At 47.5% G+C, this 22,330-nt stretch overlaps 2 protein-coding genes across 4 annotated transcripts; both read right to left on the reverse strand.

Annotated features, from left to right (window-relative positions):
* UBE2G2 (ubiquitin conjugating enzyme E2 G2) lies at window positions 1–18,199 on the reverse strand. 3 transcript variants are annotated; one of them, XM_064435704.1, is made up of 6 exons: window positions 18,072–18,199; window positions 12,695–12,730; window positions 12,563–12,608; window positions 7,238–7,356; window positions 3,689–3,829; window positions 1–1,921 (listed from the first exon to the last, which is right to left on the reverse strand). In XM_064435704.1, exons 1-6 carry the CDS (start codon window positions 18,112–18,114, stop codon window positions 1,809–1,811), a joined length of 498 nt encoding a protein of 165 aa, XP_064291774.1. In that variant the 5' UTR covers window positions 18,115–18,199; the 3' UTR covers window positions 1–1,808. The 3 variants fall into 3 exon arrangements, with proteins under 3 accessions (XP_064291774.1, XP_064291775.1, XP_064291773.1); XM_064435705.1 differs by lacking the exon at window positions 18,072–18,199 and adding an exon at window positions 17,677–17,972; XM_064435703.1 differs by lacking the exon at window positions 18,072–18,199 and having other exon boundaries at window positions 12,695–17,641.
* An 899-nt stretch (window positions 18,200–19,098) lies between these two features.
* On the reverse strand, window positions 19,099–22,094 carry LOC135309592 (small ubiquitin-related modifier 3-like). Its single transcript, XM_064435707.1, has 4 exons — window positions 22,031–22,094; window positions 21,486–21,620; window positions 20,131–20,202; window positions 19,099–19,832 (listed from the first exon to the last, which is right to left on the reverse strand). Exons 1-4 carry the CDS (start codon window positions 22,049–22,051, stop codon window positions 19,686–19,688), a joined length of 375 nt encoding a protein of 124 aa, XP_064291777.1. The 5' UTR covers window positions 22,052–22,094; the 3' UTR covers window positions 19,099–19,685.
* Window positions 22,095–22,330: the final 236 nt, after the last annotated feature.

Consider the following 22,330-nt stretch of genomic DNA (forward strand, 5'->3'; position numbering starts at 1 on the left):
AAAGGAGAAAATATAAGCACTTTATTTTCAGTATACAGACTAAATCCCACCATAAAATCAAGATAATGAGCAAGCACACATGAATGAAACACTCAGCACTTAAGCAAACCCCACTTTTGCCACATCTGTGTTTCTGCAGTGGCTCCTGCAGCTCTCCAGGGTTGTTCCCAAAGATGGCTGCAGGACTCCCAGGAACAATCCTCCCTCTACTCCAGAAAACACTCCCAGTTTGCATAAAGTGCTACATTTTCCTGTATGCCTTGAAATACTAGTTAGGTACAACACTATTTCATCATCTCTGCTCCCAAGCTATGTCCAGTCCCACTTCCACCCCGACATCAAAGCCACAATTACTTCTACAAGGAGGTAAAATCAGCAGGTTGTAGCAATACAACTCTCCAGAGGTGCACAACGATGGCAAAGTGTGATGTGCAGCACAGACAGCAAGACAGAAATGCTGAGCAGTTGTACCACACACATGCACACCATCGCCTCTGTAAAGCTTTCTTCATGGTGTGACTCCTTCCACATCACAATTTTTCACATTAAAAAAACCAAAAAAACAAACCAGCCCTTGTCAAATTTAGCCCATTTAAAGCTGCCAACAAAATTGGATTCCATGTGCTATCAGTGGGCATGTTATTGCTTGTAGTAAATTGGAGAAATTTGGACCAACACACGAGATTGGCTTGCAAAGCAGAAAGGTCAGCAGAGGCCCCTCAGCAGATTTAGGAACTGACCAGCTGGATTTCACTCCTCACACTGGCTACAACACTGCAAATGTCCAAAGCACACACAGTGCCATGCTCAGCAAACAGCCCATGCTCTCTGGCTCCCATTTAATGCACAAGAGCACTCAGTGTAGTGCCACAGGTCACTTCTGTAAGTCCATCATGCTCACCTTGGCTCCTTCACCTGGAAATGGGTGACAGGGCTGGAATGGCAAAGCAGTGCCAAACCCTCTCAACACTCACATGCCACCAGAGTGAGCTGATATTCCTGCAGAGCTGTGAACATGCCCAGCCCAGCAAACACATCCTCACTGGATTTTCCAACCTGCCTCACCCAGGTGACCTTGCACAATCCAGCCTTTACACCTCATGCCTCTGAGTGTCAAGTTTACAACTGAGTGTCTTCAAGGACTAATAAAGCAGCTCTTGGGATTTCTGCCAAGCCAACACTGACTCAAAGGCTCAGTACAAACTCACAGTGGTACATGGGAACACCAGGCCATTCCAGACCCCCAGCCAGTCCTCACAGCTCACTCCCTACAGTTCCTTTCTTTGCTAACACACCTTGACTACAGCCCTGCTTTACAGCCTCTCCTGCTAACTATACTCTTCAAATCAGATCTGACTGCAACTGCTGCCCTTAACCTAACAAGTACAGAATGGATAGAGTAATTCCTGCCTACTGCTGCTCCAGATGCAATGCTACCTATAAAAACACAACTAATTCTGCCAGCAGACGATCCAAAGCAGCACTGCTCTCCAACAGCAGATGGGTGAGGGAGGGCTGCAGATTGCCAAGTCTCCAGGCTTTCCACACCACAAAGTAAGGCAGCAGCAAGCAGCCTTTGAAACAGCATTGTCTCTGTATTTTTCTCTACCATTAAATCCCTTTTTCACAATTTAGTGAGTGAACTAGAGGCTTCTCTGGAGCAGTGGAAGAAAAGAGATGGTAAATAAATAACGAATTATAAGAACTAGGCCAATAGTTTTACAAAGTTTTCCTTTTTGGTACCAGCACTGAGCACTGCTCGTTTCCAGGTGGAGAGAAATACAAAACACTTCAGTCTCTCTGTGAGCTTAAAGTCCAAGTGACTTCTGCACAATCTGCTTGGCAATTTTGTTAAATTGTTCTCTGTCTTCCCGCCACATCTTGGAGGCATCTACATTGGCTCCACTTTCATCATTTGGCTCTGAAACAAGAAAGACAAAGGTAGGTGGGCAATGGAGCTTCTTGCTTCTTCAGAAATGCCACTTCCCCAAGGCTTTGAAACACTTCCCCTCCTTGAGACTGCAGAAACACCACTAAGCAAGTCCAGTGACAGCTCCTGCACTCCCAAAAGGCTCTGATTTAACCAACCACAAAAGAAAGGATATCACAACAAATCTGAGTTTAGGAAACAAGTGGCACAGGAGCAGGACTTTCTTTTGTTTGTGCTTTCAGCAGTGGAGCCCCACCATGCACATGGCCAACACAATGTGGCACCCCCAATACTGTCAAGGGCTTTTAAAACAGCGTGTTTTTCCGCACAGAATTTTTTTTTTCTTGTTCTCCAGCTTTCCAGACACTCCAAGCAGGCCATCCAAACAGGTTGTCACTTGTTGGGATGGCTTGTTCTATTAAAAACCAACAAAACAATCCAAGGAAACCCATGGAATATGCTTTCACTTCTGCAACATCTTTCATCAGATGATTTCAGAATGCTTTATGAAGCACATGGAGTGCTGAAGTGCCAGGGGCTCCACATTTTTTATGGAGGTGAGCTGAAACCCAGGATTTACAAGGCCAGTTCATGGCAGTATCTCAGTTCCATCCTTCTCCACATGATCCTGATGGTCCACCTGAAAAACCAGCAGATGTGCAGGTCACCCAGCCTGCTACACCTGGGCTTACACTGCAGAGCCAGGGCTCATAGTTTTCCAGTACCCTGAAAGACCCTGACCACTGGTGTTTTAGGCTAATTGCTCCAAAAGCCATGGGAAAAGAGGATGCACAGGCAGGGAAGGAGAGCAGGTGGCTCCCAGACTTCCCAGTCCAGGTGAGGCTGCACCACAAACCAAGCTCTTGGCTGGGAATCCCATGGGTACTATTTGTCTGCACAGCTTCCCACCTGCAGGTGACTATTCCAAAGCTAAAAGAGTCCCATGCAGGAATCTGTTGCTTGCTCTTTGGCCAAGTTTGCAGCTTCTAAACCCATTTATCCTTCACAACCAGTTCTGAGGGACATGGCTCTGCCCTCTTCAGGCAGTTCAGTGGCTCTGTCCACTGTGTGGAAAATAATCATTTTTCAGAGAGCTGTACATGACAGAGGTGATCCACAGCCCTTGTTAGATTTAGGAAAAACCATTTCAAAGGCTCCACAAAGAGTTTTTCACCCCAGGTCTCTTCTCAAGAAGCCTTCCTCTGAACCAGAGATGGCAGAGCAGGGCACATTCCCAGGCCAGGAACAACAAAGAGAAACAGAGTGTGCTGGCTTCTGAACCAGAGGCCATGGACTCCAGTTTACTGTACTGGTTAGGTCTGATAACCCTTCAGCTGCCAAAGCCAATTCCAACACAGGCTGTAATCCACAGCTTTAAAACATAAAGAACAGCATAGCAAATACAGAGAGGGCTTTGTCCAGCTGACCCATCACTACTGTCCCAGCTGCTACCAACCTGGAAGGAAAGCCTTGCAGTAACCCCCAAACAGGAACACCTGCTACTAATTCAGTTGCACTTTTTCCAATTTTTTCCACCTTTCTCAGAGCACTGGTTCACTAATAAATAAATATATCCCATTTTTTCCAATTTTTTCCACCTTTCTCAGAGCACTGGTTCACTAATAGATAAATAAATAAATCCCAGGGCTTTAAGACCTGTGGCTGCTGCTGAGCAGCTTTCCACGTGCTTTGCTCAGTGAACAAAGCCAAAAGCAAGAGGCAGTGACTCAGGAGGGCTGCCAGGACAGCAGTGCTCACCTGCCAGCATGCTCACAACTGACAGGAGGATCTTCTCCACGCTCTGCACGGGGCTCCACCGCTCCGCGCTGCTCTCGTAGCCCATGGGGTCATCCCCAGGAGCATGAAGGATGGAGATGCACACTCTGCCATCTGGGTAAACTGCACAAAAAGCACACAGGATTGCTTGTTACTTAGTGGAAATGCTCAGATGCTCTCTGTCTTGGGCATAGATCAGCCTGAAGACTTAGCTCTTCTGTGATTAAAACTAAATCCAGGTTTAAATTTCCTCTTTCAGCATATGAAAGACAAAACCCCAGGACAAATCTTCTTTAAGCAAAGCTAACAAACTCCTTCCCCAAGTGCCTGCTGGGAGCACTGGTGGCATTTAATAACCAGTGAAAGGCTCCATGGAAAAAATGAACGGTGCAGCCTGGTGGAATAAGGCAAGAATTTATGCACAGACACAGCTCCAAGCAGGTAATCAGTCCCACTTAAATGGAAATGAATGCACTGAATGCACACTGGAGTCCTCCACTGGACTGTGACCATGGAAAGGATTACACAAAGGAGGGAAAAGTGTTATGTTATATATATTATAAACATGAGAAAAAAATAAAGTGTTATGTTAAATATATTATGAACAGTAGAACTGATCTTTTTTTGAACATTACTGAGGTGCAATCAGAAGAATTCCCAGTACTTTTTGGTTTTTTTTTTTGCTTAAAGCTCGGCTACATTAAAGCACCTGGAAACAGAGAAACCTATGAATTAAGGATCCAGGTGCTTCCCCTCCCACCTTTAGCATAATCAACAGTGTCTGCAACAGCACAAGTTGTCTTCACAGAGACTGGACTCCACTGCCTTGGAAATGAAACTAAACAAAGGTTGAAGAGGCACCTCACAAGAAAACACTGCTCTACCAGTGGCCTAATTCTCTTAAATGGCAGGCTCCTGAGGAATGACAACTTTAGCACAATAATTTCAGGGCTTCCATTCCTCAGGTGACCAAGCTGGTGCCATTGCCAGGGAAGCAAGACAAACCAGGTGGGAATGACTGCTGGAAGCAGCTGTGCTCATTTCCAGCTCCTTCCATGCACCCAGCTATGTCTGCCCAAGCACTGAGGAGGACTTTCATTTACAGTCCTTCCTGCAGCCCCAGGCTGGGCACTGGAGCTGGTCTAACCATAGCTGGAAGAGGTGAAAACAGCAGGTGCTGAATCAGCACTTCCTGCAAGTCAGGAACCCACTGGCAGCAGGGATTTCCCTGCTGAGGGAGTCTCCTGTGCCTGTGCAGTGCCTCATTTCAAACAGCTGGAACACAGCAGCACAGCCAGGACATCAAAGGCTGATTGCAGGAAGATGTATGGACCTTCTCTCCCTCTGCTCAGGTGAGACCCACCCCTGTCCAGCTGAGGGGCCCCAACCCAAGGACGTGGAGCTGTTGGAACGAGTCCAAAGGAGGCCACAGAAACAGGCTGGGAGTGCTCAGCCTGGAAAAGAGAAAGCTCCAGGGAGACTTCAGAGCCCCTTCCAGTGCCTAAAGGAGCTCCAGGGAAGCTGGAGAGGGACTTGGCACAAGGGGGGATGGCTGCACACTGCCAGAGGGCAGGGTTCGATGGGATATTGGGAAGGAATTGTTCCCTGGGAGGGTGGTGGGAACCTGGCACAGGGTGCCCAGAGAAGCTGTGGCTGCCCCATCCCTGGAAATGTCCAAGGCCAGCCTGGACAAGGCTTGGAACAACTTGGGACAGTGGAAGGTGTCCCTGCCATGGGTTTTAATGTCCCTTCCCACAATCCTTCCCAAACCACCTACGATCCTGTGATCTCCCCACACTGATGCCCAGTAGCAATGCAAGCAATGCTATTCATCACTACTTAGTTACTTTTTCCAGAGTATCCAAGGTCACTGTAATGTAAGAAAAGACAGTTCTGTGGTATCTCAGCTCCCCCTTCACATAAGATAAACTGCAAAGATGAGGGGACACACCAAACTTTTAAAACATTTTCCTTGTGATTTCTCAGGGGGAGAAATAAACAGAAAAAGCACAGCCCAGCCACCCCTTTTTTCAGCCTTTCTGGGTAGAAGCAGCCCACCACAACCCCAGCTGGGAAGATTCAAGTGTCTACTTCAGGTGAGCTCAGCTTCAGATTAAGAAAACTCCAAGACACAGGGTTTTAAAGAGCTGAGCTGACCATCCAGTGTGTTCCAATTATCCCATGGAAGAAACACCCATGTGTAAAGCCACTCTTTAATACAGGAGTCAGGCAATTTGTGCTTCTCCACACCCCACTCCTCCTGGCAGTGCTGCACACAACACAGCTGCAAGCAGTGAACCTCAAGCCAAGGCCACAGCTGGAGCTGCAGGGACAAGGATTTGCTCAGGGAGACCAGTCCTGGCAAGAAATTTGGGTGAATTAGCCCAGCTGGAGCAAGGTGCTGACATGGCTACACTGCTTGAAGTGCCAAAGTGCCCTGTTGTGACATGAGAGCTCCAGAGGTGATGCCACACTGCCTTGGGCATGTCCACACAGTTCTGTGCTGTGACATGCAGGTGTGTCCTCCACAGGAGAACAAAGATGTGGATTAAATGGGCAAGGACCTGCACAGGTGGTGCTTCCAGAAGGGAAAAACTAAGAAACTTCAAGAAATTGCAAAATTCTTTGTATATAGGGTGAAATAAATTGGTTCCCAGCTGAGATTATGACCTGTGTTTTCCAAGTGCAAGAATGTCAGCTGAAGAGGAAGCACTAGGCAGGAGCACAGCTTTTGCCTTTTCCTTAAGGAACCTTAAGGTTTTTTTGAAAAAAACTTAAGGTTTTTTTCATGTCCAGGGCTCAAACTTGTTAAATGTATTTCTTGTCACTGAAATTACTCCCACTGAAGAGTCTTCAGGTAATATTGTCACTATCACAGATTCACTAAGGTTGGAGAAGGTCTCTAACTCAGTATCACAGAGGAAAGATCAGCAAAGTATTAATATTAAACACCTGTAAATGTGTTGTCTGCTTGGACAGAGCACTGTATTTCAGAGAGATCCCCCTCAGAAATGTTAAACCTGTGATTTCATGGGGCAAAAGCCATGCTGCACCCATGAACAACTTTTCATTCATTAAAACAACATTAAATACAAGCCACAGAGCAAGACTGAGTTCATGGTGTGTTGGGACAATGCTCTCAGGCATATTGTGGGATTCTTGGGGTGTCCTGCATAGGGCCAGGGGTTGAACACCACGATCCTGATGGATCCCTCCAAACTCAGCATATTCTATGTTTCTATGTCTGGAAAGAGCCTGCATGAATTCACTAAGTCTCACATCCTGTACAGAAGATTTAAAGGCATGGAATTTGCTGGAATCCTTGTTGGATGAGCACAAGTTTAATGAGGAATAATGGGTAAAGATAAAAGGACCCTAAGACAGAGCAAAACTGCCGGGCAGCTGATTGCTCTTGCTGCCTGCTCGAGGTTGGAAAGGAGAGAACCACCCTTGGGAGGGATGCCAGCTCTCCTGCTGCAAAAGTTTCTTTTTAAGCTGCACAAGGCAGCATGCTTGCTGCACCAGACTCACTGTTGGGATGGAACATCTCACACGTGAACCTCATCTTCGGAGGGCTCAGCGGGTAATCGAGCGGGAAACTCAGGATGGCAGGGAAAACCCCGTACTCAAAACAGGTGTCTTCAGGACCCCTAGAAACAGATAAAATGTTATTCACCAATGTTTTAGACAGCTCTTTCACCCAAGTTCGTGTCTAATGACACGTGTGAGGCACAGGTTACATCATCTTCTCCAGGAAACAAAGAGTTAAGGTGCTCTCACCCCACACCTCATAAACTTAAATCCCAAATATGAGGCTTGGGAGGCATGGGGGAAATCAAAGCTTGCACGCTAAATTACTAGGAAGGTCACAACACTGTTTAATTAGCAGGGTGTGTCTGGATATAATTGGAGTATCTGGCTCCAAGGCATGTTCCAGGATTTGAGTGTCTGCACGTCAAGCGAAAGCAGAGGCAGGTGTGGGACTCCTGTGCCTTTGAAGATACTGTTATGCTCTGCAAGACAGAGATGTCAAATGCTGGAGCTCAAAATTAATTTATAAATGCCACAGAGATCCCAACTGCCAGTATCTAGCACAACCACACACTTATCACTGTCTGATGCAGAAAGCACAGCAAAGGTTTGTAAAAATAAAAACACGGCTCAGAGACCATAATTGTCAGAAGAGATGCAGGACAACAATGTGTCTTTGCAGACCTCAGCTACTGAGTTTGCCCTCCCTCCTGTGCAGGTGGAGAACAAATGGCTTCATCAGGGCCCTTGTAGCAACATTTCCTTATTGTGTTCAGAATCTAGTTCAAAGTGCAGTTGAGTTGAGAACATAAAGACAACTATTTTATCCTGCCTACATAAAACACTTGTGGAAAGTGAGCAAAAAACAAGTTATTTGTGAGCAAAAAAACAAGTAATAAATCATTAGTCATGATTTATTCAAACTTGATGAACCATCTGGAAGTTGTAACACAAACATGATTTCCCTTGATTGGAAAGATGATGAAAAAAGCTTCAGCACCAAAAACTGTTGCCAAGGAAACCTCATGTATTTAGTAAAAGGCCGCTCAAATAAAGGTTCCACTGTCTGGGAAATAAGGGTTAGGAATATATTCATGCTTCCTCCTCCCAGTCCACATTCTCCATGCCAGAAAGAACATTGAAGTTGGAGAGCAGCAAATCCTAAAGTGCTGGAAGACTTATTGTCTCAAACTTGGGGATTCAAAAGACTTGGCTGGTAGATAAACATAAGAACAATGTGATTTAAACATGAACATTGACACTGGTAGGTAAGGTAAGAGAAATGCACCAACATTCTGCAAGAATGAAAGCTAAACTGTCTCAACCACTTTGTTCCCTTTCTAGCCTTTTCCCTAAATTTAGTCAGGATTCAATTCACATCTGAGAGTAAACTGAATGCATTTTTTCCTGACTATTTTAATTCCAGCTGCATTTTAAAGGCTTATTGTTGTACTTCTGAGAGTATGTACATACAGGCATTGAAAAGCTGGTGGGTGTCTATGTTCTGTTTTGAGAGCAAACCCACAGCCTTAAGGGCTCTTCTGTCAAATACACTCAACCCAACATACTCCATTTTAGTCCCTGTATTATGTGAGCAAAATGCTTTTGTTTTAGCCACTCAACGCTGCCAGGATCAACTTCAAAGAAATTATTAAAGTTAATCCAAGACAGCATTTGCAACTACAAAACACTCAGCATTTGAACTTGACAGCATCACTTTTAGCTCACAAAGGACACTGGCAGGGCCAGGGAGGTAAGAGCATGGCAGCTGCTGCTCTGCAGTGATTCCAAAGCTGACAAGAAGACAAAACATGAAAATGAGAAGCTCTGACCTCCAGGAGCTGGCTGTAACTCATGCAAGGGGCAGAGAAGAGTGGTGGGTACCTTCCAAATAGGAGAGAGAAGTAGCTTGAGGAGGACAGCTATTGTTTAGTTTGGAGAAAAGGCTCCTCAGGGGGGACCTTCTCCTACAGCTGCCTGACAGGAGGGTGCAGCCAGGTGGGGATCAGGCTCTGCTCCCAGAGGACAAGAGACAAATCAAGAAGAAACAGCCTCAAGTTGCAACAGGGGAGGTTTAGGTTGGATACGGGGAAAAATTTCTTCCCCAAAAGGGTTGTTCAGCCTTGGCACAGGCTGCCCAGGGCAGTGGTGGAGTCACCATCCCTGAAAGCACTCAAAAAACATGTGAATGTGGCACGTGGGGACATGGTTTAGTGGTGGATTTGTCAGTGCTTGGGGAATGGTTGGATTTGATGCCTTAACCATTCTGTGATTCTAATTCTATAATCACAGCTTCACATACATTTGCAAATGGCTTATTTGTAAGAAGATGCTGGAAAAACACCAAACCCCACAATCATCAGATGCCCAAAAGGGGAATGGAAACAAAAGTCATAAGCCTAATTATAGATCTAATTACCTTTCTACAGAGCTTTGTGATACGCTGTCTTCAATTTCTACTGTTTTGTTTTCAAGCAATCTTAAGGCTAATAAAGTTCTTAACCATTGCGTGCTTTTGTGTCTTTTGGGGATAAACTTTAATAGCAGCACACTTGTACGTGCCAGCCAAAGAGGGCAAAACTTGGCCTTGAAATGTTAAATCCATGAAGACAACACAGCCTGAAGGACCTCACCCAGCACTGGGGAATTGAGCAACATAAGGCAAACTCTCCTGAAATGATGTTGCAAAGACCTGGCTTTCAACAATGCTCCCCACCTCTGGTCTTCAGGAAGGTTTTCACATGGGTATTTTCAGTTCTGTGCCCATCCCACTCATTTTAGGAGTGTAACATTTGTTCTCTCCTTTATTTTATTATGGTCTTAATATTTATGTGTTTCACATTCCTCCAGCACTGCTGCTGCAGACAAGAACACTGGAGATACAAATAATTATTATTTCCATTATTTAAAAATGCATTATTTTTTCTCCAAGTCAAGCTTTTACATCAATCTATGTAACATTACCCAGCCTACCTTTGAATTGATAAATGAGAGATGTCTTTTCTCTCTTAGGTCTCTTTTTCAAAGTTATGTACCATTATATGTGCTCCAGCTTTATATAAACTGGGTGAAGGAAAGAAAGTGTTCTGTTCTTTTCACAATTATGTTTCTTACCATTTGCACTTCATCTGTCTAAAAATTTGAAGGCAGCTTTACTCCCATTTTCTCATCTGCACACCTCATTCCCTGCATCTCACACAGCACATTTGAGATTACAAAACACTGGAGGAGACCACCACAGACAAATACAAACAAGTCATGTAACTTACTTTCCAAATGCATTGCAAACACTGCTACTAACAAGGTTTGTAAAGAGATGAAAGTAACCAAATGTGTTTGGGGTAAACATGTTTCTATTGTATCACACCTTCAAAATTGAGCAGATCTTAAAATATAACTTTATTATGACACACACACAATACAGAAACCAAAATTAAAGCACCTCCGCCTCTCATTTTACGCTGACAAAGACCTGAAGCTCAACACTCAGCACTTTAAAGGCCTTTCAAGTCTGCAGAGCAGCTCCTCTGTTCTTTAAGGATGTGACAGGAAACATCAGAAAAGGTATTTTCTAGGCAATTCAGAAGTACTTCTGAGCATCCCTCAGGAAACCTCTACTCAGTCTGCTCGGAGGAAGTACCAATGAGCAGGAATTTCCTTCTATGTTCCAAGAAGTGCATTAAACCCTCTGGGATTTCCACACTCCCAGCAATCACAGCTGTCTGACCTGAAATCTGGCCCATTACAAAGCAGATGTGCTGACTATGCCTCTCACAGAAAGCCTAAGACCCTGCAGCCAAAATCTCTGCTGTCAGGCAACAGAACAACCCATTTCCATGCTAAGTGTTTATTTTGAGAGGACTGAGCCACCAGGAAGCACAACCTGTTATCCCAGGAGAAATCACTGCACATAAGCAGAGGCATCTGCCAACTCTTGCCATCAATGAGCAAACAAGCAGTGGTAATCCAAACCTCCACTCACCAAGGTCTAAAATAACTCAGAGGCTCTGGCTTGCCATGCAGCAGGATCACCCACACAGCCACTTTGTGTGGAGCAGGGAACTCGCTGCAGCTTTTGTATTGGTTGCATGCCTGAGCCCAAGAGACAGAAATCCTGTTTTTCATCCCTAGACAACACATTCCAAGCAAACCCAGCTAGGAAAACTCTGCCACCCACGCCAGGTTGAGAATCTCCCCAGTCAGCACTGGTGGCTGCAGGGAAAACCTGCCCAGATCACAGCAGGCACTGCCTGCTGCCCCCAGAGTCCTGCAGACAACCAGCCCTGGCTGAAGGAAAGGAAATCACCAATTCTCAACAAAAGAATCCTGAAATACACAGCCAGGATCTACCCTAACAACACACCACCAGCTTCAACATGGACTCAGTGGTCTGGAGCTTCTTCATCTTTTTATTGTGCAGTATTTGCATAAGTTGTCAGATGTGAGTGACAAACGTCTTTTTTCCTCTCCTTTAGCATTTTAGAACTTTATTTTGTCAAAATCACCAGTTATTCCATGTACTCAAAGTTCCCAAAGAAGGTACAGCATGAGTAGGAGTACAAGAAAGAGAGAAGACAACCTGTCAGATGATGGGCAAAAAGATTTTGTCTTTTCATGGCAAATTTTGCTACCAACAACCACACCCATCAGCTGGGGAGTGGAAGAGAGAGAACACAGTTTTGTAAAGGAGTTCAATTTCATCACCTCCAAAACACAGCAGGTCAGGATCAAGCTATTCACCAACAAAAGAGTGAATCTCTTTCTACACAAAAGCACTGCATTCAACTCTTGACAACACCAAACGATTCATGAAGTGTAAAGAACTTCAAAAGAATTTTTACTTAAATTTCAATACTTTTTCTGATCAGAACCTTTCAATACTTCAAGAAAAAAAATTAATAGTAAGTAAACTAATTTTAGACATTGATTTTTTCTCCTGTCATTAATAATTTGAGTATTTTGCTCACCTCAAAACTTGTCCTGCACTTGCAGTAAGGCAATGTCCAACAAGTATGTGTGATCTACAAGCAACTGTTTGTTTCCTACAGTGTTTGTAAACGTAACATATACCCAAGGAAACTCAAATGAGGATTCCTGACAAATTTGTGAGCTTATTATTATGACACCTGCACAAGAAGTTATGATATCAAGTTGTACACATCACCAAGGCTGCCTCTGTCACTCTGTTTGAAGTCCAGATTTCCAGCCCAAGGCAGGCCAATGCTGATGCCATACAGAACTGACAGTACTTTTTTACATTCTCCCCCTCCTAGAAGCTCATCACAGCAACTGCTCATTTCAGCCACCAAACAGTATTTAACTCACATGATCAGGGCTTCCCATTCAAAGAAGTTCTCTTCATTCATGGGACCTGTGAAACAGAACAGAACAATGTTCAGAGCCACCTGAACACAAGGTCACAGCTCCAGAGTGCACAAACCCTGCTCAGCTCCTCACCTGCCACAATCCCTTCTGGTGGGTTCAGGGTCAGCTCTGCAAAAACAGAAACACAAGGAAGATTGAGGTGACTTGTGAGCCCAAACATTTCAGGGGGTGTGTGAGTGGCCATGGCTTAGCACAAGGGCCCCACCTCCATTGCTTAATTGTGTTCTAGACAAATCTGGCACTTTGGGGTTTTTTTGGCTCCTAGAACTAGCCTTGGAATCACAGAATTGTTTAGGTTAGAATTGTTAGGATCATTGAGTCCTCTGTCTTCTCAGAGGCAGTAATTTAAACCTGAGAAGGAGGACAAAAACATTTCACAAACAACACTCTTCTCTTGCACCCCTGTGGTATCTGTTGGATCCTGTAACAGCCTGAAGTTTGTATTCCTGTAACCTCTTTGCACCATTCAGGTTTGATGCACCTCAGTGCAAAACCCAGAACGACACAAAAACAGGAGAAGCAGACACATGAGAATTCAATCCAACCTCCTGCATGGCCTGGAAAATGTGAATTAAGAAAAAAGAAGCATCAATAAAACAGCCATAGCTGCACAGGCAAGTTTGGATCCATGAATCCTCACTTTCTCTAGAAACCTAATACAATTCCAAATTCATGGAACAATCTTCAGCATCAGCCCCTTACCTCAGGCTGGTGAAGGCCAGTACACCACATGCTGATAAAATAACCAGATTTTCTCTATCTAGTGGACTGACCATCAGTTTCTAGGTTCTGATGTTCTGCAGGGAGGCAGCAGCAGCAGCTGAGCACAGTTCAGCCACAAACAGAAAACCAACTGTGCCAGCAGTCCTGAGGACTCAACACCAACCCCAAGGCTCTGAGTGAGCCACAGGGCAGCTGCTGGAGTGGTGGCAGGAGGTGACACTGCCAGCTGCTTATCCAGCACAGTGTTTCCTAATCAATGGCCAGTGACACACAGAACACAGCCAGAGAGGCTTGAGCTAATTTCTGTTCACAGCCAGAGAGACTTGAGCTAATTTCTGTTCAGGCTGTAGGTGAAAGCTGTATGGGCAGTGCTGCACAGAACAGATTCTGTCTCACAACAGCTCCTTTGCTGCAGGACTCAAACAAGATGCTGAGATGCATTGCCAGGAGAGATCTTCAGTTTGCTCAGAGTGCCCTTAACCTTGGAACAGCCCTCTCTGAAGTTCCAAAGCCCAGCAGCAGATGGAAACTCAGCCCTGCTGTTTTCCACACGTCCTGGCATTCCATGGCAGGTTTTTCCAGCTTTGCAGTGGGTCTCCAATAGCTTTTCTTGTTGATGTTTTTAGACAGAAAGAGGGGGATGTCAAACACAGGAGCTCCTGGAATCATTTTGCTCCATCTTGTGGTTCTCTCTGAGAAGAAAATCCCCTGATGCTTCCCTGGAAAAGCTGGCAGCAGCTTTCCCTGTGGTGGGCAGCCACATGGAATTGTGTCATACAGCACTCCAAGGAGAACAGGAGCAATGGCAATAAACAGCCAAAGCCCACAGAGCAAAGGGTCTTCATGAGGACAGAGCTTCAATTCTCCACTCCCTTGCTCAGCTCCCCCTTCAGAGAAAGGTTTCCATCCTTAAGGATCGGGTAAAGTAGAATCTGGACACTCAGGGGCACAGGAGCTTTGATTTTGAGCGACTGCACCTGGTCATTGAGAAAGGTCTCCATGGGGACAGTGACATCCCACCCTGTGACTGCCCCAGAGTTGATCAAAGGGAAACTGAGAGCCCTGTTGAACATGAACCACTGGAGCTGACACAGCATCAGCTGCTACAGCTCACCAGAGCCTCCAAAACACTTCAACACAATGTCAGGGGGGTGTCCAATTATTTATAAGTGAGCAGCAGAAAGCAGTGAAAGGCTAAAACCAATGCTCTGATCACATGCAGAGTGACTCTGACAGACCAGCTGGGCCAAACAGTCCCACTCAGTGTAGAAATTTTCCATAATAGCCAATCTAAACCTCCCCAGGTGCAACTTTTTATTTGTTCCCTGGGAGCAGAGCCAGACCTTGTGAGCTTAAAACAGAGCTGACACCAGACAAGTGTGATGCTTCCATCAGGAATTCAGGGCAGAGCACACAGTGCCTTCCTTCTCATTTCACTGCTCTTTGTGGAGTCATTATCAGCCAATTGCACCTTGGAAATGGTTCTCAGGAGAACTGAAAACACATCTTGTTAAAGCACCGAAGAGACTGAGATCATCCTTAAAAGAGAAGTTCAACAGTATGTTTCCTAAAAACTGCAGCCATTTAGCAAACCTGCAAGGGGATTAAAAGCCCAGGACTCAGGAAATATTATGGGTACGTGCTCACTGCAGAATCTGACAGCATTTGGACTGAGATGCTTGAAAACAGCCAGTTTTCTTCTGACTCCACACAACTCTCCCCAGGCACCAAGGATGGGAGGTACCCACTCCCAAGCCCTGCCAGTTTCAGAAGGTTTACTATTTCTGTGACTTCCCAAATCTCACAATTAACACAAATCTCTTCTTTTCAACCTGACAGCATTTCCAAAGAAACCTGTTGGCATTACAGTCCACTGCCTTGTTGCCTGTTTGTACCAGGAAGGAAATCCAGTGCACACAACCAGGCACTGCAGTTCTCAGCTCTCTAGAGATTTAATTCTTCCAGAGTGACTCATTTTAGACTTGAAGTTTCAGCCAGCATAAGACACCTTCAAGATGTGGCATCAAGAACCAGTAAACACAGAAAAATAAGGTTTCCATCTTTTAACTCTCACAAATATAAGCTACTGAGAGACAGGTCAGGCCTTAATACTATTACACATCTAGATTTAACATCAGACACAGTCTAATAAAAATTATGCCCTTTTTAAGATCTGATTTTTTTAAAGCTTTAGCCAAACTAGTTCTGGCAGATAGTAAATCTCAGAAAGCAAAAAGTCAAAAATGCAAAGATCTAAATGAGGACAAGAGACCCAATCCATATCATCTGTATGCCCACAGCTTCCCTTCCTTCTTCAAAAGGAAAGAAAACCAATGAAATTTCACAGCCTCTCCCAAAATGCAGTAATATATCTGGGCTCCAACAGGTAGAAACTCCTCACAATGTCAAGAATTTTTCACAGAAGGAAACAATAAATCTTTAAATTAAGACTTAAACATGTGTGCGTGCATGCACTGAAAAAGATGAAAGACAAAAACTGAAAAAGGAAAAAATGGAAAGAATTAGAAGTCTGGTAAGGAAAATACACCCACCAGCAAGGCACTGACTGCCAACACCACTGTCACTACCAGAAGGAACAAAAGGGAAGAGATGGAGGGGAAGAGGGAAAGTAAAGAAAAAAGATGTGTCCACACCTTTGTACATAACACACACAAGATTTCACCCAAGGTGAGCAGTCAGGAGAGGGTCACTGGAAACCACTCCCATGCCCACATTCACCCAGGGCAACCACATCCACAGGAGGGAAAAGCTCCAGACTGAGCTGAACCTCAGACTCCAGCCCTGTCCCAAGGCAGGACTTGCTCCTTCTCTGCAAACAGAGGCAGCAGAACTACCTACAACCAGGAGCTATTCTTATTTTTCATAATAACTTTAGCTGAAAATCTCTACAGGCCTCAGAGATTCTGCAGAGCTACGAGGAACTGCCACTGTTTAGAGAAACACTAGGGAAAGGTTGTACAGGCTTGATTCTGGGGTTTGTGCTAAAGGGAAGTAACAAACATGCAGCAGAGGGGGATCCAGAGACACCAAAATGTCTGTTTTACTGCACTGCTGCAGCTCAGGTTTCCAGAAAGCACTGTGCCAGTTACATTCATTTTTTTACAATACTGTGTTTTATTGGGCATGGGAAAGTGCTTGTAAAGGCAGATCACAGACAGAACATTATCTCTGTTCATGACCAGTGCTACCCTGGGAAACCAGGCAGAGAAGAGTCACCTCATGTCTGCATGTGGCACTAAGTCAGAATCTTTCTGAGGTCATTTAATATCGTTTTTCCTAAAGATTTTGCTCATACAAGACTCTCCAGTAAGACCTCTGTGCTCCTCAACAACAAAGGATCATAAATGCCTTTTTTGAGACTTAGGGGATTGATAGGAGAGGACTGAAGCAGAGCCAAGACTTTCTGTGGTTGTTTTTCAGGTCGCTGCCTCTGGATTAGAACAGGAAAATGCAGATTTCCAGGACACACACTGTCAGCACAAACTTCCCCAGTCACCAGCTGGCAGTGGCAGCAGCCCGAGCTGGGTGGGGAGCCCTGGCTGCCCACAGCCTGTGTGCCAGCTCAGCTCAGGGAGCTGTGCTCTGCAGAGCAGCCTGGGAACAGCACAGTGCTGGCAGCAAGTGTGTGCCTATAGATGCTCTCACACAGGCTGGAGTATTCCACTGAATGATGGCAGAAACAATGCCATCCCTGCCTGGGGAGCAGTCAGTGACCGTCCCTGGAGCACAGAGCCTGTTCTTTCAGCCCAGCCCCAGCAAACGTTTCTCTTCTCCATTCCACTTCCTTGCTGTCAATAAAAGCCAGAGCAGTAAAGCCCCAAAGCACCTGGGTACACAAACCAGTATTTCTTGCCAACAGAAGGCACCTTTGGACCTGTCTCAAACCCATCAGGGAACAGATGAGCCATCCCAGAGGGATTCCCAGAGGGATTCGCAGCCCACTGCTGCAGGCCTCTGGTCCCTGTGGGGAGCATCACTGCAGCCACATCCCACACTGGTTTTTAAACAAACTATGCCTTTCATTACTAAATTCGAGTTTAAATCCATTTACTGGCCATTCTGCTTCCATTGAGGACTTCACAGAATTACAGAATTGATTGAGTCGGAAGGGAACTTAAAGCCCACCTCATTCCAGCCCCTGCCATGGGCAGGGACACCTCCCACTAGCCCAGGTTGCTCCAAGCCCTGTCCAGCCTGGCCCTGGACACTTCCAAGGATGGGGCAGCCACAACCAGAGGGCATCTGCCCTGCCAAACACCTCTAATTACCTCTGACATAAAAACAGAGCTCTGCAACAGAGATTTCCATACCTGTACTCTGTTCCAAATGGAAAATTTAACAGGGAAAAGCATCACAATAACTGGCCGCTTGCCCAGGGTTGCCAGCTCCCCCTAAGGCCCCGGAACCAGGGGATTCCAGAGGTGTCACCCGCACACCGAGCTGTCCCCGCGGTCAGGGGCAGCACCCCGTTCCCACAGCCTCCTCAAAGCCGGCAGTGCCCCGTGCCCGCCCGGGGACCCTCAGCCCGCCCCGGAGCTCTGCAGGCAGGCAGAGAGGACCCTGCGGCCGGCGGGCACGGGGCGCCCAGAGGGAGGCCCGCGGCCCGGCCCGCCCGGCGGCCGCCACGGCCCCGCCCGGCCCGCGGGCTCTGCCGGGCTCCGGGAGCGATCCCGGCAGCGCGAGGGGCCCGGGCAGCGCCACTCACGCTTGTACTCGGCCATGAGCCGCTTCAGCGCCGTCCCCGCCATGGCGCGGCCCCGCCGCCGCTTCCGGGTGCGCGGCCAGAGCGGCCGCGGCCGGGCGGGGCGGGGGCGGCGCTCTATCCGCCCGCCGCGCCTCTATGGTAGCGCCCGGTCCTCCCGCCGGCACCGGGCGGGGCGGGAGCGCCGTGAGGGAAACGACAGGGAGGGAAACACAGATAATCCGCCACAGAAATGCCCCACGGAGCGGGGGGAGTAGCTGCGCACACCCTGCGGAAAAGCCCCCACAGGGCCTTTCCCGCCGGGATGGCCGCAGAGAGCGCGGGCAGCGGCCCGAACCCTGAGGTGGATCCGCGGACAGCCCACCCAGCTCCCGCCGCCGTGGAGAGGGGAACAGCGCCTTTCCGGAGAGATTTCAGCGAGCAGGAGCACAGCCGGCGCGGACAGATGGGAAGAGAAAAGGCTGGGTGTGGTTCCATGGAGCAGCAGGACAGCCCGAGTTAAAATTCCTCTGGAACGGGCTTCGTGCAGCCCAAACCACCACACAAATAATTAAACCTCAGCAAGGCCGGAGGGGCAGGACAGCAGTTGGGTTGTTTATTATTATTATTATTATTATTATTATTATTATTATTATTATTATTATTATTATTATTTTGAAGACATCTCAGTGTCTCTCCTCACTAGCTCTTCTGCACAATTTGGTGACATTAAAAGGCATTTCTTCCTCCCACCCCAGTTTACCAAGTTTGTCTACCAAAAAGAGGTATTAAAAAGAAACCTGAGGCCACAGAGAAAGAGTCAAAGTTAAGTTCCAGTGCCCACAAAGAGTCAAAGTTAAGGGAGCAGGGCAAAGGGACAGATGCTGTCCAGCCCTCAGCAAACAGCTAGAATTTCAGTGATGGGATTTTTATGAGATTTCACAACCAAAAAAAACCCCACAGCTTACTCTATCACAAACATTAAGTTTTTGGACCAGCTGCCCTGCTAGCTACAGTTCTGCAATAGTGCACGCCAAAGAAAAAAATCCCATTTCTGCACTAAAAAAGTTTATTTTGGCCTACTTTATCATAATATGAAAAAACACCTGTAAACCTGAAGTACTTAAACCCTGTCCTAAGTATTGTATTGTGTTGTAGATCCAGTCAAGGACATGGTGCTGCCCCAGGGACTGACTGAATTTGTAACACCAGCTAAAAACTTAAGACCTGTATCTGTGTTCCTTCTTTCAGGCACATCTTAAAAGGAAGCTTTTACGCTCACATTTGGCATGAAAATACATTGAACTATTTATATAATTTGAGTTAAAACAGAGAGACAAGACCAACCAGAGCCAGGAAAGAACACTCAGTGTCCCAACACATAGATGAATGAATGGCCACAAGTTTAAAGAAAGAAAAAAGAGAATACAAACAGTAAATTTTTACAAAAGGCTAACAACAGAGAGACAACACACATGACTTAACCTGAACTTTAAATGGTTAAATTCAGACACAGCTCAATCCCTGCAGATACTATTTTGACTTGTGCACTCAGAATGTCAAAGACAACAAGCAACTTTGGCAAATATCCTGTGAAGTTTCAGAGAGCCCTGTGTGACTGGCATGTTCATTTGCTCCTTAATGAAACAGCAAATCCAAGGACAGACGAGAGAGTGAGGTGTGATGAGGATCCTCAAACTGCTCTCCCAAAGATGCTGTGTCTGAGCCCCCTCCACCTGTCTGCTGCTGGTACACTTCGATCGTGTCGTCGTGTTCCATCTCCAGCTGAGGGAGTAACACAGCAATTATTTTAACATGTTAAAAACATAGAAACTGTAAGTAATACAGAAAACTTGAAAAGCACGTGGTGGCGAAAGCACATGGCTCCTAATCAGCACTTCAGGAATAACTTTAATTAACCAAGACATGAAACACTTTCCATCAGTCACCCTGCACAAGTTTGTTGCAACATGCTGAACTCACAGCAACTATTTCAGGATCATTTTGATTTCGAGCCCCTTTGATCAGCACCCAGACACCCGAATATCTGTGTAGCAATTTGCAGTAAGAGGGTTTTTCATACCTGTGCAGGTGTGTCTGCTTCTTTAATGGGCTGCCCATCAAACAGGAACATAATGTGCCTCATTGACAAGCCCTGCAAGTGCAAAGTCATATATGAGAAACCACGCTTGATTTCTGAATCCACACCAAGTATTCACGGATTTACTGTCAGAACCCATGGTAACAAAATTAACACTCAGAAGACAAGGGGGATGACACAAGATAGATTGAGATTAAGTATTAGGAAGGAATTCTTCCCTGTGAGGGTGCTGAGGCCCTGGCACAGGGTGCCCAGAGAAGCTGTGGCTGCCCCTGGATCCCTGGAAGTGTCCAGGCCAGGTTGGACAGGGCTTGGAGCACCCTGGGACAGTGGAAGGTGCCCTCATGGCAGGGGGTGGGACTAGATGGGCTTTAAATCCCTTCTAACCCCAAACCATTCTGTGATTCTCTGATTAAGATTTAACCACCAGGACACTGGTGTCTTGCTGTCTACACTGAGGAAGGTCAAATGCTGGTAACTTTGCGTGGGCCTTAAAACCTGAGTTACCACACTATTGTTCTGACAGTGTTTAATCACATGAGGAAGTCTTTATTCCCTGCATCAGGGATTGAGGACCTTGCTCTGCCCTCTAAAATCCATGTGATTCACACTTCTGTCACACACAGGAATGCTAAAATTCCTGTACCTCTCCCAAAACCCAGAGAGGTGTCAGGGTGCAGCAGGCACAGAGCAGGGCAGAGTGTGAAGTTTGAATAAGCAAAGAAAGGATCCTGAAAGTAACAGACAAGGGCAAACTAAATCTGACTCTGTTTCCAAAGCCATTCACAGGCCCACCCTCTGCTCTAGTAAAACTGGGAGCTCCAGGCTCAGGAACTGAGCTGTGGGGATTCATCCTTCAGTTGAGGATGCACTGAGGAGCAGCCTGTGACACCTGTGGAACACAGGTCACAACTGTGCAGTAGGCAGCAGGAGACACGGGAAGGGAGAAGGAAACAGCCCATGAAGAAGCTGTATGGCATAGAAGAATTTATTTTGCGCTGTTTTCCAAACAGAAAAGGCACTCAAAGTTGACAAAGTTTTTCCACATGACAGGACCGAGGGTTAGTGAATTGTCTCAAAGTCAGGATCGGAACTGGAGGAATTTTTGTAACTCTGTCACGGGACATGAGGGAGCACCTGAAGAGGAAGAGGCAGCTCCCATTCACCCATACGAGAAGCTGCCAGCATCCCAGCTCCTCATTCTCCCACACACCTGGACACCCTCAGTGTGCCCACAAGCATGTTCCACGATCTGGGCAGAGCAGCAGCGAGGGCTCCAGCAGCAGGGGATGCTTGGCCGGAGCGGCAGAGCCCCTTGGGGCCGTGCCCGCGCCTACCTGCCGGCTGCAGTACGCCTCCATCAGCTTGCTCAGCGGAGTCTGCCGCTTCATTCTGAACTGCACCACGGAGCCGTCCGGCCCGACAACCTTCAGGTCGATGGGCTCGGTTTTCACGCATGCCTGGACGGAAAACTGCAGGACGCGGCGGGCTCAGAGCTTTGCCGGGGGAGCCCCGCTCGGGCCGGACACCGCCAGCCACAAACTGCGGCACCTCGGCCGGCCCCGCTCCTGCTCCCCCCGGCCGGGACACCTCGGCCGGCCCCGCTCCTGCTCCTGCTCCCCTCAGCCGGGACACCTCGGCCGGCCCCGCTCCTGCTCCCGCTCCTGCTCCCCTCACCCGGGACACCTCGGCCAGCCCCGCTCCTGCTCCTGCTCCCCTCAGCCGGGACACCTCGGCGGCCTCGCGCCACGGGGGAGGCGGAGCCGCACCGCAGCCGCGCCCCGGAACGAGGAGTGGCCGCCGCTCCTCACTCCCGCCCTGCTGCCCGCTCCTCCCCTCCCGCCTTCCAGCCGCTCCCCTCACGCCGCTCTCCCCGCCTCACCCGGGGCCCCCCGTTCGACATGGCGGGCGTGGGGTGTGGGGGGCAGCAGGGGGCTCGCGCTGGGGGCGGGGCCAACGGACAAGGGGCGTGGCTGGGCCGCGGGCAGGCGCGTCCCCGCTGAGCCGCATGGGGGCGCTGTGCTCCGGCGCGGGAACCGGCGTGAGGGGAGAGCCCGGGGCGCTCCGAAACAGCCCCGGGACACCCCGAAACAGCTCGTGGACACCCCCGGGACACTCCGATACAGCCCCGGGACGCCCCGAAACAGCCCCTGGACACCCCCGGGACACCCTCGGCACCGCA

This window comes from Passer domesticus, chromosome 11 (assembly GCF_036417665.1).
Source record: "Passer domesticus isolate bPasDom1 chromosome 11, bPasDom1.hap1, whole genome shotgun sequence".
Lineage (NCBI taxonomy): Eukaryota > Metazoa > Chordata > Aves > Passeriformes > Passeridae > Passer > Passer domesticus.

What these genes read in the sequence shown, in the direction of transcription:
- LOC135309592 (XM_064435707.1), bottom strand. Translation starts at nt 22,051, where the DNA reads ATGTCGAACGGGGGGCCCCGG. An exon ending in TGTCGAACGGGGGGCCCCGG is followed by an intron (nt 21,621 to 22,030) that starts GTGAGGCGGGGA and finishes CGCGTCCTGCAG; the next exon opens with TTTTCCGTCCAGGCATGCGT. An exon ending in AAGCAGACACACCTGCACAG is followed by an intron (nt 19,833 to 20,130) that starts GTATGAAAAACC and finishes TTACTCCCTCAG; the next exon opens with CTGGAGATGGAACACGACGA.
- UBE2G2 (XM_064435703.1), bottom strand. Translation starts at nt 12,806, where the DNA reads ATGGCCACTCACACACCCCCTGAAATGTTTGGGCTCACAAGTCACCTC. An exon ending in GAATGGGAAGCCCTGATCAT is followed by an intron (nt 7,357 to 12,562) that starts GTGAGTTAAATA and finishes ATCTGTTTCTAG; the next exon opens with GGGTCCTGAAGACACCTGTT. An exon ending in AGTTGTGAGCATGCTGGCAG is followed by an intron (nt 1,922 to 3,688) that starts GTGAGCACTGCT and finishes TTCTTGTTTCAG; the next exon opens with AGCCAAATGATGAAAGTGGA.